We start from the raw sequence: 18,417 nt of genomic DNA on the forward strand, positions 1-18,417 counted from the left end.
AATTTTTGTGAGAACCAATACTTAACTAAGAATATTAATGTATCCCGCTTCTGCAGAATAATGCTGCAGCAAAAAACATGAACGAGAGAGAAAAACGAAAATAAAACTGAAGTCTCAAAGGAAATGCGTCATATACAACAACAAAACACAGTGCTCATAAGTGTCTGCCAACACAAAGTATGCCAAAGGCTTCAGGAAGAATATGCAGTGCTTCCTAATAACAAATTGCATCTGATGAGCGTGAAATGAGAGCTGTTTACATTTGATTCATTTGAGCAGTTGTTGCCTATGAATAGTATCTCCTTTCTCTTCTGGCTACAGATGTGTGGGTGGGTGCCACTAACTAAATTGCTCCACTTCAGAAATATCGTAGATCCAGGGCTGATGCACAGAGCGGTCTTGAGTTGTAGTGGGGAGGTGGGTAGTCTCCACGTGACCTGTGTTTACGTTTAGTGATTTTGCTGTTTTCTCTTCGTTTATTGCTCTCACATTAAATGAAAACAAAACTGATTTCTGTGGCCGGGAGCTACCAAATGAATTAAAAAAGTTCGCATGATTACGGAAGGCTAAAATATGTTGTTAGTTTCAGGTTTTATTTCCACCTTTCCGACAGCCAAGCATTAATCACCTTGCAGAACAATGAAGTTATTTTTTTCAGTTTGCTAAAGAGATTTGGCTTTTATTAATATTTCGCACTGAGGCAATCAATTTATTTGAAACAGTGTTTTAATTTCACACTGTTGGCTAGTTTTAACTGTTCGCTGCATTTCAAGTGCACGTTTTCCATCTTCTAGCTCGTATGGCATTATGCCATAATAAAGAACCAAACATGAGATAATACAGTACTGGTACTCAAGAAAATTTACATCAGAGTCCGGACATAAGATTGTGCATTTTAGTATAGTTCACGAAATTCCGATACTCCCGAAGTATCGTTTGGTGTCTTGTTTTTTTTATGACATAATGCAAGATCTTTTAATATTTTACACATACGAACATGCGGGTTTCCTGCGTCGTCGTAGCTGCGCAGGCGCAGTGACGCCTGTTATCTGGCGCTCTCTGGCAACTGCTGAAACGAACAAATTTTTAACAGTTCACGGGAAAATATTGCGAATGGTGGTTTGAAAAGTGTTAACTTTCAAAGTAAAGTTCCTTTTATGCAAGATGAACTATGCGCAAGAATGTACGATGAATTTCTTAAATCACAGAGTGTTTTACTCTCATTTAAAAATCAACACTCTGAGGATGACCATCTAGAATAATTTAGTGCCCAGAAGATCATTTAGATCGTTACTAAAAATTTTACTGGCACGTTTGTGTGATGCATCTTAAAGTGTAACACACGCAAAATGATCAGCATTATATGTGGAAGCTTAACTTCTCGTGCAGCTTATTAATCTTAGAGACCTATATTATTTGTGAAAGCATTGTTTGTCTTCTAGGAAAACTATGTATATTAATTTATACCATTAACTTTTCTTTTTGTGTGTTCGCACTACTTAAGAGTGATCTTGCTATTGGTTGACTACACTACGTGTCCTCTGCTGTCATCAGCTGCCGAGATCACGTGACGTGAGCTATGACTAGCTTACAAAAGCACGTCGCAATCCCGATTTCATTGCTTCAGAAAGTAACTTGCAGTGTTTGGTGGAATTCGAATTTATACCCCCATAAAACGAAGAAATGCAGCATACATGTTGCCGCACATCAAAGATCTTTCCAAAACGTGTTTCCCCCTCCCCTGGGTTTCGTTTTCTAAAGTGCCGGCAAATTCTACGTCTGTGTAGAAAATCCTAAACATTCTAAGGACTGATAAGTTTTACTGTGCAGAGGAAAAGTATACTGTCTTTTAACACGGAAAAAGTGTATTTTCACCCAGGAGAAAGTGTATTTTCAACTCTGAAATCTGGGGAAAACCTGGGAATTTTTTTTTCCTTGTCCACGTATACACCCTGAATAAAGGATATTACTGTAGCCCACTACTGCAGAATACTGCAGCAACAAAACATGAACGAGAGAATAAAATTTAAATTGCAAAGGAAATGCACCATATAAAAGAACACAATGCTCATACAAGCGTCTGCCAACAGAAAAATGTGTCAAAGGTCTTGGGAAGACTATGCAATGCTTAGTAACAACAAATTACCTCCGATGAGCGTGACATCAGAACTATTTACATTAGATTCATTTAAGCAGTTACGAGCGGGATCATGCGCGTGCGCAGTTCAGTCATGTATGACTAGTACCTTCTCCCACTTCTGGCTACAGAAACGTCGCTGTGTAAGCAGCAGACCGGGGTATCTGAACCGGACAGCAATTTTCAATGATGAGGGAGGCAAATTCGTATTCTTGGGGGGGGAAAACGTTTCACAAAGCACCTAGCACGCGTCGGTCAATCAGTTATTCAAATGAGTTTGAGACGCATCCCAGTTAGTTTTTGAACACATTCTAAGTTAATTTTTGAATGTGTGTGTGTGTGTGTGTGTGTGTGTGTGTGTGTGTGTGTGTGTGTGTGTGTAGTGTAGTGTAGTGTAGTGTACGTGATGTCTCTGCCAGGGAATCCTCATCGCATCTAGAAATAAACTTTCCACATACAAAAGGGGACAGGGCTATAAGAGCTGAGAGGAATGAAGCAGAACGGATGAATGCCGTTTGTTTATGTGATTGATTTGGTATGCAGATGATCAGCGTTCTCATCATTACTAGCGAAGTCCATAGATTCAGACTACCCGAGTGGAAATAAACGACTTACCCGTATTATCTTCTTGGTGTATCCAAGAAAATGAAATTTTGACAGAAAATTTTTGGCCAGATCACAACGCTACAAAGGCAAAGTTGTACAGCAGCTGCTTAAGTTCTATTCTGAGAGTAGTGCGGAAAATGCATTGTACGAACACATAATAACGCCTAACCGGAGAATAATCGCGGGATAACTAAACCAGTGATTGTGGCAGGGTTAGTAGAGTTAACTGGAGAATGAGCTTTGACAACGGTAGGAATAATTACAGAATTAGTGATGAGAAGATTGTTAGAATGAGAAAGAAGAAGAACCGGGGACTTCACACAAATTATGGAAGAATATTCCAAATTTATACAAAAATTTCGTACTACTACTTTTTGATCTCATGCTTGAGAAGATGGAGCATATGAATGAAATGTGAAACTATTTCCTAACATAAAGCCTTTTGCTTGTAGTAGGCCAAATAAGCATTTCACATTGGTACTTCACAATTATATTGTTGTATTAAAAAAAATGACCGTTATTACCAAAGCAGTTTCACTTGTTGGTGTGTGTTAAAATTGCTGCAATATTGGAAAGGCCTGTTTTCTTTTATCTAGTAGACAGTGACAAAATAGACGTAGTCAGATCGAGAAGCCACATCACTCGGTTATTGTTTGTATTAGCAGCTTTTTCAGTATTAGGCGACAACATTTCAATTTTTCATGTAGCAAAAGTTTGACGAATTTTGATGAGGTAATAGATTCTTTCGCGGAAAGGAAAGCACGCCGTGCAGAGCTGTAGCGAGATTAGAGAGGAAAAAACGCTTTGACCTAATGATTGAAGAAATGTGTACCGTCTTGCTTGTCTCTTGTCTTAGCTGGTTTTAAGTATCCTATATTTCATTTGATGTCACACAGAACAGCAAGTTATTAGGTAATATGCAATGAAGAGCCCAAATTTTCTGAAGAGCTCTTTTTCTTCTGGTCACAAATGATCCCATCTGGCCGATCGTTGGTGGCAGGAGCTGCTCCTGAACAACGTATGGATCAGGATCTTCGGCTGAACGCAGTTCCATGCTGTCGGTCGCAAGCTCTGAGCAGTCGTTGAGTTGACGGCAACCTTGGTCACATTCCTCCATTTTCTGTTCACCCTGTCGGTCGCAAGCTCTGAGCAGTCGTTGAGTTGACGGCAACCTTGGTCACATTCCTCCATTTTCTGTTCACCCTATGTCCATTATCCACTGGAATATCCACGGCATTCGAGCCAATCAGGATGAATTGTCGATCCTCTTACGATCCTACTTGCCGGACGTCTTCTGTCTTCAGGAAACAAAGCTATCCGCTATGACCGGTTTGTTCTCCCCCATTTTCAGTCCGTCCGATTTGATCTCCCCTCTGTTGAAGGCACTCCAGCCCATGGAGGAATCGTGATTCTTCTCCATGATACTCTCCATTATCACCCAATCCCCTTAAACAGTTCCTTCCAAGCTGTCGCTGTCCGTCTTTCCCTTTCTGGATATACCTTTTCTCTTTGTACTGTATACATTCCATCGTCCACACAAATGGCACGAGCTGATTTCCTTCATCTTCTTGGTCAGCTTCCACCCCCCTATTTGTTGGTTGGGGATCTCCACATCCTTGTCCATGTGGCTCACTATTGCTAGATGTCTTCCACCAAGCGGATCTAGTTTGCCTCAACACTGGGGTCCCTACATTTTTGTCTGCCTCCACGACAAATTTCTCTCATTTGGACCTTTCGGGCGGCACTGTTCCGCTAGTTCGGCGCTTCCAGTTGTTCGCCCTTGATGATACACACTCGAGTGACCACTTTCCATGTGTCCTTAGACTGCAGCCTCAACTGCCATATATGCGCCCGTGACGCTGGAAGTTTGCCCAAGCCGATTGGACACTTTTTCGTCTCTAGCGACATTCGATGACTGTCACTTTCCTAGCGTCGTCGATGAGGTCACACATATTACAGACGTTTTTCTTACAGCTGCGGAACGTTGAATACCACGCACCTCCGAATTGCCCCCCCCCCAGTTCCTTGTTGGAACGAGGCATGCCGTGACGCAATACGTGAGCGGTGATGTGCTCTTCGCGTTTTCCGCCACCATCCTACTTTGGCCAACTGTATCCGCTATAAGCAGTTCCGTGCACAATGCCGTCGCGTCATCCGCAATAGCAAGAAGGCAAGCTGGAAATTCTTTAGTAGCTCATTTAACACCTTCACTCCCTCCTCGGAAGTTTGGAGTCGGATTCAACGGTTATCAGGCGCGCGTAGTTTCTCCCCGGTCTCTGGGCTCACTGTCACGCGTGATACGTTAGTGGACCCCGTCGCAATTTCTAACTCATTGGGTCACCACTTTGCTGGGATTTCGAGCTCTTCAAATTACCCGCCAGCGTTTCTCCCGAAGAAACGTGCAGCGGAAGTGCAACCTCTTGCTTTCTTCTCTCAAAGTCGCGAAAGCTATAATACTGTTTTCTCCATGTGGGAACTCAAACATGCACTCTCTTCTTGTCGCTCCTCCGCCCCAGGACCGGATGGTACCCACATCCAAATGCTGCATTTATCAACCCATAGTATGCGTTACCTCATTCGCCTTTATAATTGAATTTGGACCGACAGTACTTTTCCCAGACGATGGCGGGAAGCTATCGTCGTTCCTGTTCAGAAACATGGAAAGGACAAACATCTCCCCTCTAGCTATCACCCCATTTCTCTCACGAGTAGTGTATGTAAGGTTTTGGAGCGTATGGTGAATTGCCGTTTAGCTTGGTGGCTGGAGTCCCGCAGTCTTTTAACACCTGCCCAATGCAGTTTCCGAAAGCATCGCTCTGCAGTTGACCATCTTGTTGCTGTCTCCACTTACATCATGAACAGTTTTCTCCGGAAATGCCAAACAGTAACAATATTTTTTGATCTGGAGAGAGCATATGATACCTGTTGGAGGACAGGCATCCTCCACACACTGTTCTCTTGGGGGCTTTAGAGGTCCGCTGCCCCTTTTTCTTCGTGAATTTATGGCAGAGCGCACATTTAGAGTGCGGGTGAACACTACTCTTTCCCACACTTTCTCCCAAGAAAACTGGGTACCCCAGGGCTCCGTGCTAAGTGTTGTACTGTTTGCCATTGCCATAAAACCAATTATGGATTGTCTCCTTCCCGATGTCTCGGGCTCCCTCTTTGTGGACGATTTTGCGATCTACTACAGCTGTCAACGGACCAGCCTTCTTGAACGACGTCTTCAAGGATGTCTCGATCGCCTCCACTCTTGGAGCATCGAAACCGGCTTCCATTTTTCTCCCAGTAAGACCGTTTGTGTTCATTTTTGCGAAGTAAGGAGTTTCTTTCACCCTCCTTACATCTAGGACCTATCAACCTTCTGTTTTCAGACGTCGCTAAATTCTTGGGTCTTATGTTTGACAGAAAACTGTGCTGGTCCTCCCAAGTTTCCTATCTTTCGGCTCGCTGTCTGCGATCCCTCAACACCCTCAGTGTCCTGAATGGTACCTCCTATGGAGTGGTCCTTCTCCGCCTCTATCGCGCCTTAGTGCGCTCGAAATTAGACTATGGAAGCATAGTCTACTCCTCTGCTCGGCCGTCTATTCTTCGGCGTCTCGACGCTATCCACCACCGTGGATTACGTTTAGTGTCTGGAGCTTTTTACACCAGCCCTGTGGAAAGGCTTTATGCTGAGACTGCTGAACCTCCGCTGTCCAATCGGTGAGCAGTCCTTCCGTGCCTGATAATCCGGCCCATGACATTTTTTTCGACGCCTCCTTGGATGTAGGGTATGCAGGCCGCCCTTCCTCCCTACTTCCACCGGGAGTCCGCTTCCGTCAACTGCTCCATTCTCTTTCCTTCCGCTTTCCTAAAACCTTCTTGACAACTTCGGGTACAGCACCGCCTTGGCTCCGTCCCCAGATCTGCCAACTCCGTGACTTTTGTCAATTTCCCAATGATGGTACCCCTTCACTTACTTATCGTCGGGCATTTGCTGCTCTATGTGCACAAATGAAGGAAGCCACATTTATTTACCGTATTTACTCGAATCTAAGCCGCACTTTTTTCTAGTTTTTGTAATCCAAAAAACCGCCTGCGGCTTACAATCTAGTACAAAGCAAGCGGAAGTTTTGAAAAATGTTGGTAGGTGCCGCCACTACTAACTTCTGCCGTCGAATATATGTAGCACTACACAAGCATGCTTTGCAGGCACAAAGATAAATACTGGTGCCAAAATCTCTGAGTCAGTAAATAAATAAAAAAAAATGTGGAAGACGAGCTTTTTTTTCTCCACCCCGAGTTTCGACCACTGCATTTTCAAACATTATCCAACGAAGTAAATACAAATTCCGTATTGCTCATCTTCGAATGTAGCAGAATTTCAATGTACTACGAAAATCCGACTGGCAAGACTGCTTAAGATGTTTGTCAATATGGTCAACTCTACGTTCTGAATTTTTTCCTACCTGTGAGAAGAGATGGTTGCTAATAGGAACCTGATGAAATGTGAATCACATGCATTATTCTTTTCACCATAAGAATAATATGAATATAAACATTTTGCCTTGTATTCTTTCGTGTTTGCTGCTATCTCGTTTAAATCCTGTCTGCCTAATAAACTACGAAACTAGAGTGGGACAACAGCAAACGCGGAAGAATATACGTATCGTGTCATGTTTATATTCGTATTATTCTTATGCCTAATAGTGATACAGTCAGAAATGAAGCACGGCAACTGACTAGATTTTTAAATCTAAGATGACTCTAATTTCTGTGCAGAATTTGATGTACTGAAGAAGCGGCCGCAAAGATTTTCAAACGGAGAAAAATTTTCGCCTAACTCTCGTTCAGAACATGTTCTATCATATGCAGTCTATTATTTGGTTCTTGTTGATCATTATCAAAGAAAGCAGCAGTGTAAGTAAAAACAAATAGCAGTCCCTTGCCATTGTTTCGCTAATGAGACGATTTTTTTCTCTCACTTTTTTTTTAAACCGGCAGTAGCGCACACAAAAGAAAGCCATGCCGTGAGCGGCGACAGGCCGTAAACACTCGCTATCAGAATGCAACAAACAATGCATTTCAGCTTAGAGTGACATAAACACCTACAACAAAGAAAACGGCACTTATCAGGTCAAAGCAAAATAAGCAATCGATTCAAACCAGACGAAGCACGTGAAAAAGGAAGGGTACCCGTATAAACACGGACGGAGCGCCTGATGCATAGCAATGGCTACCTGGTAAAGCTTAACTGCTAAGCTTACGACTTGAACCAAACTACTGTAGCTGTATCGTCATTCATTCGACCTAAATAGTGTCTCATATTACAATGGACCAACTTTGTTTCGATTTGGAGGTGCGGCCTAAAACTTCTCTCTCCCCTTGAATTTAGAGTCTCAAATTTCACGTGCGGCTTAGATTCGGGAATTTTTTTTTTTCTTTATTTCGAGTCTCATTTTTCAGGTGCGGCTTAGATTCGAGTGCGGCTTGGATTCGAGTAAATACGGTACACTGATGGCTCGAAAACATCGTTATGTGTAGGGAGTGCCTATATTGTTGGCGACACCCCAAATCGATTTCGGCTTCCCGACCAGTGTTCGGTTTATACTGCGGAGCTTTACGCTGTCCTCCGGGCTGTCCAATTCATCCGCCGCCATCAGCGGATACAGTGTGTTACCTGTTCAGATTCTCTCAGCTCTCTCCTCAGTCTCCAAGCTCTCTACCCTGTCCACCCTCTGGTCCACCGGATTCAGGACTGTCTGCGCTTGCTCCACCTGGGGGGCGTCTCGGTGGTTTTCCTCTGGCTCCCAGGACACGTTGGTATCTGTGGAAATGAGGCAGCCGATATAGCGGCCAAGGCTGCAGTCTCTCTTCTTCGGCCAGCTATTCGATCGATTCCCTTCGCCGATCTACGGAGCGCTTTGTCATCGTGTTGTTCTTTTATGGCACGCACATTGGTCGACACTTCTCCATAATAAACTGCGGGACGTGAAAGCTCTTCCCTGTGCTTGGACCTCTTCCTCCCGAACGCGTCATCAAGAGGAGGTAATTTTAACTAGACTCCAGATAGGGCACTGTCTTTTTAGCCATCGACATCTTTTAAGTGGCGATCCTCCCCCACTCTGTCCCCGCTGCTCTCATATGTGGACGGTAAGACACCTTTTAATTCAGTGCCCCTATTTTACTCCGTTACGCGCCCTTCTACAGCTGTCGCCTGATATATTGTCCATTTTGGCAGATGACACGCGCTCGGCCGATCGCGTTCTCAAGTTTATTAGTGCCAGTGAGATGACGTCAGTCATTTGAAGCTTTTTTTGGGGACAACCAACCCCTTACTGTAGTGGTTTTTAAACTTTCCTTCTGCTTTTAGTTTCTCCAATTTTTTGGGTTTCGTTCCCATTGCTGCTGGTTTCCATTTTCGTTTTTTACTGTTTCCTAAGTCACGGACCGGGCGCTAATGTCCATAGCAGTTTTGCGCCCTAAAACAAAACAAACAAAAAAAGAAAAGAAAAATGATCCCGTATTAATTGCGTGGTTTTTGTTTTAGAAGGGGGGGAGGGGGGCAGCATGTCAAACCCCACCCTACTGGGGGCAAGAGAGACGCCACAGGACATTTTAATTTCCAATATAGTTTGATGGCATCCATTACGAAATATAAACATTTGATTTCCACAGTGCGAAGTAGAGTGACATTCAGTAGAAGAAGGCTGTGTGGAGAGACGTGTCACTGCACATTGGCACCAAGTAACACGTCTTACATTTCTTCGAAGTTATAAGTTTTATGCGTCAGACTCTTCAGAAAGATGTGCGCTACAAAATGAACATAGTTTTGAAAGGTTTTTTTGACGTTCTGTCTCAAACGCTCGAGGAGGAGGAGGAGGGGGGGGGGGTTGCCACCATCTAGAATTGTCCCGGTTCAAAATATTGTAGATCCGTGGCTGATGCACAGAGCAATCTGAGTTATGGAGGGGGGGGGGGGGTCTGTCTTCCACGTGATCTGTGTTTACATTTTGTGATTTCGCTGTTTCTTCTTTGTTTACTGCTCTCACGTCAAATGGAAAAAAGTGAATTAAAATACATTCACATGGTTATGGAAGACTAAAATATATTATTAGTTTCAGATTTTATTTTATTTCCAGCTTTCTGGCAGTCAAGCATTAATCGCCTTACAGGACAATGAAGTTATTTTTGTCGCTTTGCTAAAGAAATTCGGCTTTTATTTATCTTTTCCTCTGAGGCAGCCAGTTTGTTTGAAATGAAGTGTTTAATTCCACACTATTGGCTAATTTCAACTGTTCGCTGCATTTCAAGTGCATGTTTTCATCTTCTAGCACATATGGCATTATGCCATAATAAAGAACCAAATGTCAGATAATACAGTACTGGTACTCAAAGATGATTTTCATCCCGAAAACCACACTGAAAAGCTGAATATCAGACCTTGGCCTACTTCGTTGGTAATCTGGACATATGATTGTGCGCCTTAAGGCAAATTATTCATTTCAGTATGGTTCAAGAAATTGAGACTCTCTAGGTGTATGCTCTGATGTCTTGTTTTTATGACATAATGTAAGATATTTTAATGTTTTACACATACGAACATACGGGCTTCCTATGTCATCGTAGCTGTGCAAGCACAGTGATGCCTCTCTGGCAACTGCTGTAACAAATCTATTTGTAACAGATTGTGGGAAAAAATTGCAAATTATGGTTTGAAAAGCATTATTTTCAAAGTAAATTTCCTTTTACGCAAGCTGAACTATGTGCAAGAATGTATGATGAATTTCTTAAATCACAGTGTGTTTGACTCTCATTTAAAAACCAACTTTTTGATGACAAGCCACTTAAAAGAATTTCGATCCCAGAAGATCAGAGATTTATGTCAGTATTAAAAATTGTACTAGCACGTTTGTGTGATGTATATCTTAAAATGTAAAGCGCGCAAAAAAGTTCAACATGTGTGAAAGCTGAGCTTCTCTTTTAGCTTATTAATCTTCACGACAAATATTATATATGAAAGCTTTGCTATTCTTGTAGCAACACTATGTATATTAATTTAAGTCATTAACTTCTCCCCCCCCCTCTCTCTCTCTCTCTCTCTCTCTCTCTCTCTCTCTCTCTCTCTCTCTCTCTGTCTGTGCGCACTGCTTAACACTGATGTTGCTACTGGCTGACTACATCACGTTTCCTATGCTCTTATGCTCTGAATATCCGCTGTCATCGGCCGACGAGATCCACATGACATGAGCTATAACTGGCTTACAAAAGCAGATCGCAACCTAGATTTCAATGCTTTGGAGAATAACATGCGGTGTTTGGTGGAATTAGAATTCATACTTTTGTAATGTGAAAATATGCAGCGTATATGTTGCTGTTCCCCACCCCCCCAGTTTCATTTTCTAAAGAGCCGGGAAATTAAGTTGCCCCGTATAAAACCATAACCATTCAAATCATTGATAAATTTTATAGTTCCATCGAAAAGTATTATCACTTAACACGGAAGAAGTGTATTTTTAACTGGGAGATTCGCGAAAAATCCGGGATTTTTTTTTTTTTTTTTTTTTTTTTTTTTTTTTTTTTTTTTTTCCCCCCCACGTATACACAGACTTCCCTATTTGTGTGTTAGCACTACTTAAATGATGTTGCTATTGGCTGACTACATAATGCATCCTATGCTCTAAATATTTGCTGGTGAGATAACCTGACGTGAGCTAAGATTGCCTGAGAAAAGCTCATCACAATCTTGATTTTTAGTGCTTCGGAAACTAATGTGCTCTTTGGTGAAATTCGTATTTACACTTACGTAGTACGAAAATATGCTGTCTACATGTTGCTCCATCAAAAATCTTTCCAAAATGCATTGTGTGGGTTCCCTGCCCCCCTCCCCCCCACCTCCTTCTCCATTCCACCTGAGTTTAATTTCCTAAAGTGCCTGGAAGTTCTACACCACTGCAGAAAACTTTTGCCATTTAAAGAATATATAAATTTCATAGTTCCAAGAGAGAGTATATTGTCACGTAATACAGGGAAAGTGTATTTTTAAATGGGAAATCTGGGAAATTTCTAGGAATTTTTTTCCTTGTACATGTATACAACCTTAAATGGCCAATTGGGCAATACTTTTTCTTTTAACCATGTGTACATCAATTGCAGACACTAGTGTAATCATGCGTAGAATTATTTTATATTGTTTGGAAGGTAGTCTCTTATTCTTCATGGAAGAAAATTTGTCTGTGTGACAAAGAAATTGAGTATTTGTGCCCAATTTTTTTCAAATATGATGAAATTTTAAAAATATTTTATTTTTCCACAGAACCCCTTCCAGAAGTTGGTGAGGCGTATGACACGCTTTTTTGTTACAACTAACTGTGAAGATAGTCTGCGTCGATTATGTGATTTGTTGGATAAAATTGGTTTTTCGTGGAAGATTGCAACAACAAGAGTGGTAATTATCACTTAACACTATTTTTCACTTAAATTTATGATATGTAGATAAAAATGATCAATTTAAAATAACAAAAATTTAACTTCAGTGGTGAAAGGTTTTGTTGGGTCTGTAAAATCTAGAGTATATGCTATTGGTGAGGGACAAATACACAGAAATTAAATTAATGAAGTACGGAGTAAGATGATTGGGCAGTGAAGGAGGGAAGCGCTGCAATTACGCGGTTACATAATTACTATCAGTGACCCCCTAGGGGGCTTGCCAGTCTTTAGTGCGTACATGCTTGGCTACCACGGGGCTTCAGCCTCTTCACCATTGCTTAGTCTTTCTTCTGCAAACCTCATTTGGGCTTTCTCTGCCTCACTTTGACTTTCTGTTGGATGATCCTTTTGATGCAGTGTTTGCTGGGACTTGGCTCACAATTTTGGTCTTGATTTCTAGTTTCACTCCCAGCACTATCTTCACCTTCCTTTATTGATTATATGGTCCCCATTGTTGGGTTTGACCTGCCATAAACTTTACAGAAGTGCTTACTGTGCAGGAAAGGTTGCTCACTGTGGTGTATGCTCTGCCTCTGTGCTCTTCCACCCTGACACCCTTTGTTCCTGTTGTTGCATTACATTTATAAACCCAGCATGGTAGCCATCCTGTTGGGGGAAGGGGGGGGGGATGTCGTGAAGTACCTGCACGATAGTAGCCCTCTGACCAAGCAGGGATCGCATTGTTGGTGCCGGCACTGCACGTTCTCTAAGTATGTCATAGAGTATGTGCCCCCTCATGAATGGGGCAGGAAGACTCTCAGTAGCAACAGTGGGTTATTGACAAGGTAGCTGTTACTGTGGCTGAGGGGCTCTCAATAGGAGAGTGGGTGTCACCATGGTGGATAGTTCGCACATTAAGTGACTTACACTTTCTCCTGATAATGGTTGCACAGACCCAGCAGTCTCTTCAAATAAAAAGACCTCACACTATGCGACAAAGTACGGTCCCAAAGCGTTCCCTTCCCTTGCCCACCATTGGAGGAACGCAGGACTAAACTTCTCAAACGAAATAATGTGTGGAAGCCAAATTTTCAGGCACAGAGTACACTTAAGCTCATTAATGTTGAGGAGGTTCTGTGTGTGTAAGCAACTACTAATTTTCAAAATTCTAAAAGACTTGTTTGTTATGTCTTAATCTCATATTGTGTATGGTTTTAAAATATCTGAATTTGAAAGCAATGCTTGGATGACCATAGAATGCTACTAAGATTGAGTTATATTTTGGGACTATTTTTCATAATAAAGGGCTACTATAAATGAGTCATTTGTTTTCAGAGTTGTGTAATTTCCAAAATATTGTGTGTATGCATTTGACTGATGCAGGAATAGAACAGTAAACCCAGAGTTCGCATTGTGTCCACTAGCTGAGTTTAAAGACTGCAGTGCCTTTATAAAAATGGCATTTAAGCAAGGAAAGAACTTTGTATTGGAATATGTGAGATGCATACAAAAGAATCACAGGGAAAAAAACTCGTGCATTGGAATCGACAATTTAGGGACACTGGTTGTCTCAGTAAACTGAAAAGTACTTGTCGATAAGTGCTCCAGATGCAACTGTGGAGAGGTTGAGGGTAAGCTTAGTACACGGTTTAAAAAAAAAAGTGACTGTCTGTGCAAACCACAAACTTGGAATGCCATAGGAAACTGAAGGGAAGACTTTGCAGTGGCTGTAACATTTCAAACAGTACATACTGCATCTCATGCAACAACTAAAATTGGTTGATTATGGCTGGTGGCACATTTAGTTTTGCATTAGGATGATCATCCTTCCATTTATCTGGAAAAGTTACCACCATGATTTGTGAGTGTTGGTATCTGAAAATGGATACGAAATTTGTCACACGCGAAGCTGTATGGGCCTTTTTTTCTGTGAGACGACTTTTGATGGGTACCTCTTATCTTGCAATTTTGCAGTGGTGGTTTCCACAACTGACTGTTCCAAGAACTTCGTCTTTCAGCAAGATGAGGTGCGCACCCCCCCCCCCCCCCTCCCTCGTTGTAGTGTCAATGTTTGTTGCCACCTAAACGAGGAACTTCTGCAGCACTGAATTGGGCAAAGTGGTGAAGATAATGGGGCACTGTTCCTAACCCTTTCCACCACAGCAGCAAGAGGTTTTCAGCGCCGAAGGTTTTTCAGCGCATTCTCCAATGTGAAGCCTCATTTGGCACAATTTTTCGTAGATCTTGCATGTTCCATTCTCAGATATTTTCCTAAACTTTAATTATGTATGCAAGTGCAGTGAGAGGGCAGTGGTGCGGAGACCCAGTTACCCAGAGCAGGCAGCATGGAAGAAGGCACTTCTGGCCCTGTTGTTTTCAGTACAAGAATTTATTTTGTGGTAACAATCAAGACCAAAAAATTGCCAGCTGATGTGTATTGTTGAACAGTGGCTCTATCATTGTCACTTTTGATCAGCCATGCAGAACAGTGAAAGGAAAAGTTGCATACTAGATCAGAAAGTAAAATTCATATGAGAGATGGGTCATATACACACAAAACAACATCTGAAATTGGTTCAGACTTGGAAATTGGCTATTCCATACCATGTACGGTCATCAGTAAAAGGAAGAGTATTTTAAACCAGTTTTTAAAACTAGGTGCAAAATCAACAGGCATCAGCAAGAAGGGAGATATATAGATTTGTAAAAGGCACTTTTTACACAGGTCCAGCAAAAATGGGTTGCAGCTCTGCTGATCAATGGTAACAATGCTAAATGCAAAGGAGATAGATTTAGCTAGAACTATGAGCATCAAAGCTTCATCAGGATAGTTAGAAGAACTTATATTGTCATGGAATCACAGAGAGAGAAATTCTGGTGAATCAAAAGCTGTGGATGATATCGGTGAAACACTGGAGTTATGAGGTTCTCCTGGTTATCTTGAGGGATTATCACCATTGAAACATCCAAAGACTCTTCTATGACGCGACTCGTCTGTTCTACAGTGTGCTTCCTAGTGTTCTACAGTGTGCTTCCTAGTGTTCTACAGTGTGCTTCCTAGTAAGACATTAGCTGAAAAGGATGTCTCGTGACATGGAGGGACAAAAAGTAAAATTCACAAGACAGTTCCTCTTGCTACAAATACTGGCGTATCTGACAAACTTCCTCTACTTGATAGGAAAACTAAGAATCTGAGGTGTTTGAAGGTGTAAAGACAAAACATAAGAATATAAGTCCAATAAAAATTCTTAAATTACTATTGTGTTACTGGAACAATAGCTTAAAAAAACTGGACTTAGAAATGATTTATGGATCAATGTGCAGCACACGTCTACCCTAAGTGGTTTTTGGAAGTAGAATTTAATAGAATTCCCCCCCCCCTTAAAACTGTATCAGTGTTGTACAGCCACTTGATTTGGGCACGATTGCAAATGTCAAAGCGCATTATAGAAGGGGGGGGGGGGGGGGGAACCTGGATCAGCATTTCATAGCTCTGACTTATGCCAGAAATGAAGATCTCCCTATTAACATACCACTAGCCATGGAATTTATTTCGGGTGCTTGGCAGCTGGTGTCATCCTCCACAATCAATAACTGTTTCCATAAAGCTGGTGTCTTACTGTAAAAGACTGCCACACAATGATGATGATGATGATGATGATGATGATGTAGTAGCAGTGTCTGGTAATGAGCTAACTGTACTGGAGGATGCATATTTAGACAGTTTTGTACATTTTGATAGTAATCTGGCCATGTGTGCAGAACAAGATGATGATGATGAGATTATTGCTGGTGTGTGCCAAGAAGGTGGACCAGTTTCAAGTGACAGTGATGGAGATGACTGCTTGGATCTTGAAACAACTAAACTGAGTGAAGTGTTAAGTGCTGTTGTTGTCTGCAGCTGTTCCATTGGTGTAAAGAGTTGTGGTGAAAAAGCACTGTATTTGGTAATAAGTTAGCAAAATGAGATGTGTGCACTTAATGCACAGAAAGTGGAAAAAGCCAAATTATCTGATTTCTTTGAAGCAGGATCAAGTTACAGATACCGTAACCGTATTTTCTCTTTAATGCGGTATCTTTGTTGTTTGTACATTGCAAAGTGCCAAATTGCAATAAAGTATCTACTTTCTTTAAAGTAGGATCAAATAATATTGTTTTTCCTTTTAATAGTGTACTCTGTCTCCACTGTTTGCAGAGTTTAAATGTGTGAAAATTATGACAGGTATTACTGTATCTATATCTGACTTCTAAGTAATTCTGAGTTAAAAGTAGTGCCCCCCCCCCCCACACAATTCAACTGTAGTTCTTCATGCATAGTTCTTCGTGAAGAGGAAATTTTAGAGCTTTTAAAGTAGTGTGTTAAGTTAAAGTGAGTGACAGTGATGCCACTGATTCATTGATACACCTAGAGTGAAATGACAGAAACAGTCCACCGTGAAAGAGTTTCAAAACATATCACACAGTGTCAAGTTGTGTATTGTAATGCTTACACATTGTTTGACTGAAAGTGCACATTTGGTTTTACTGCTTTAATGTGTTGCATGTGACCAAAGAGGCACTCTTAGAACACTTGCACAGTGCAAAATGCAAACTTAGTGGATTTTATGGTTCTAATCTGGCATCAATCATATTTGTACATGTAATGACTTGGAAAATAGAGCTTTGTAAACAAATGAGTCATTTATAGCAGCTCTGTATTGTCCACCTCTTAAGGATTCAGTTAATTTTATAGATTTTCATGTCCGTGTACTGCCTTCTGTTTGAATGAAAGCACAAATGTTAAGCAGACAGTTGTTGGGCTTAAACATTTGGTAATTTGTATTTCCTCTTGTAGCAATTTTTTATTGCATCTGTCTTTTTGTTGTCAGGTGACCATAACAACTGTTGACAAGAGAAAGATGCAGCTTGTTTTCAAAGCAAATGTGATGGTGATGGATGGTAATACACTTTTGGATTTCAGGCTTTCAAAAGGTTGTGGCCTAGAGTTCAAGAAAACTTTTATTAAGTTGAAAGAATGCCTTGAGGATGTAATTATTAAGGGGCCCGTTATGTGGCCAATTGCAATTGCTACAAACACAGTTCCTTGAAGTGTGATGTGTGTATGTAAACTGTTCCCCCACTTGTATCCAAGTGGGAAAAGTAAGTTATTTGTAAATGTCAGCCATCTGCAGGTTTTTAGAAACTGTGATAATTTTTTGCAAATTGTATAACTGCACAGTGCATATGACTTCTGAATTTTATAAAATATATAATTTTGTGTACAGTATTGTCAAAATGTTTTAAGCTTTGCTTACTGCAATTTTGTTAACCAGTGACATTTTCTGTAAAAACTTTGTAGAATTAAAGACTGAATGTTATTTTTGTAATCACAATTTTGTAATAAAGTTTTAATACAGTTTTTCTTTTGGATTGTTAAATTGTCACACCTTAAACAAATGTGGTTTTAATTTAGCATGTGTTAAACAATTCTTAGTTTCAGTAATTCATCCGGTCTCTTCAGGTGTGCATTGTTGTAATGTTCACTTAGAAGCTTCCTCTGCAAGTGTTTACAAAATATGTACCACTGTACTTATTAGTTGTAGGAGACTCAAATGTTTGGCAAGTAGCCTATCAAATGGATTATGTCATATACTTAATATTGAGATACTAGAGAATTTAAGAATTTGAGTAAATCTGGTTTTATTGCTGTATTTATATGCCCAAATGAACGATTCAGGTGTGGGTTGATACTTAAGGGGAGACGGTGGCAGAAATAATGAAAAATTTACAAATTATTTTTATTTGCTTATTTGATAGTAAATATAATTGAGATTATTATCCCAGAATTTTTCCTTGAAATTCGAACTACAAGTGGCATAAAAAAAATTAAAACCCTAAGCAGTGTAATGCGCCAAGCCTGCACTTTTCTATGTACCAAAGGGAGGAAAAAATTTTATTGCAGAATTTGGCCTGTGAACCTAGAAAATATAACTTTAGAAGACTGATTTATTTATTTATTTTTTTTTTTTTTTTTTTTTTTTTTTTTTTTTTTTTTTTTTTTTTTTGTGTATACATAACAGCAGTGTTGTAAAGAAGGCTGTGGAGCCATTTTCTGGTTCAGTGTGGTATAGAAGGCTGTGGAGCGTTGTAAACAAGTTTTGTGCTGTTCAGTGGAATTCGAGTGACGCTTGATTTATTGTGCAAAGTTGAATCTGTTGATCCCTTTTCACAATGCCTAGGCCTGGTAAAGTATTTAAAAAATAAAGTAAGTCCCATATTTCCAA

General features: G+C 40.8%; 1 protein-coding gene across 1 annotated transcript in view; it reads left to right on the forward strand.

The window, feature by feature from the left end:
* Positions 1-17,503, forward strand: part of LOC126195014 (serine/threonine-protein kinase grp) — an 87,930-nt gene extending 70,427 nt beyond the window's left edge. Inside the window, exons 9-10 of the mRNA XM_049933441.1 lie at positions 12,042-12,173; positions 17,023-17,503. Coding sequence (XP_049789398.1) covers positions 12,042-12,173; positions 17,023-17,241 — 351 coding nt within the window. The 3' untranslated portion in view covers positions 17,242-17,503. The remainder of the gene's footprint in view (positions 1-12,041; positions 12,174-17,022) is intronic.
* Positions 17,504-18,417: the final 914 nt, after the last annotated feature.

This window comes from Schistocerca nitens, chromosome 7 (assembly GCF_023898315.1).
Source record: "Schistocerca nitens isolate TAMUIC-IGC-003100 chromosome 7, iqSchNite1.1, whole genome shotgun sequence".
Lineage (NCBI taxonomy): Eukaryota > Metazoa > Arthropoda > Insecta > Orthoptera > Acrididae > Schistocerca > Schistocerca nitens.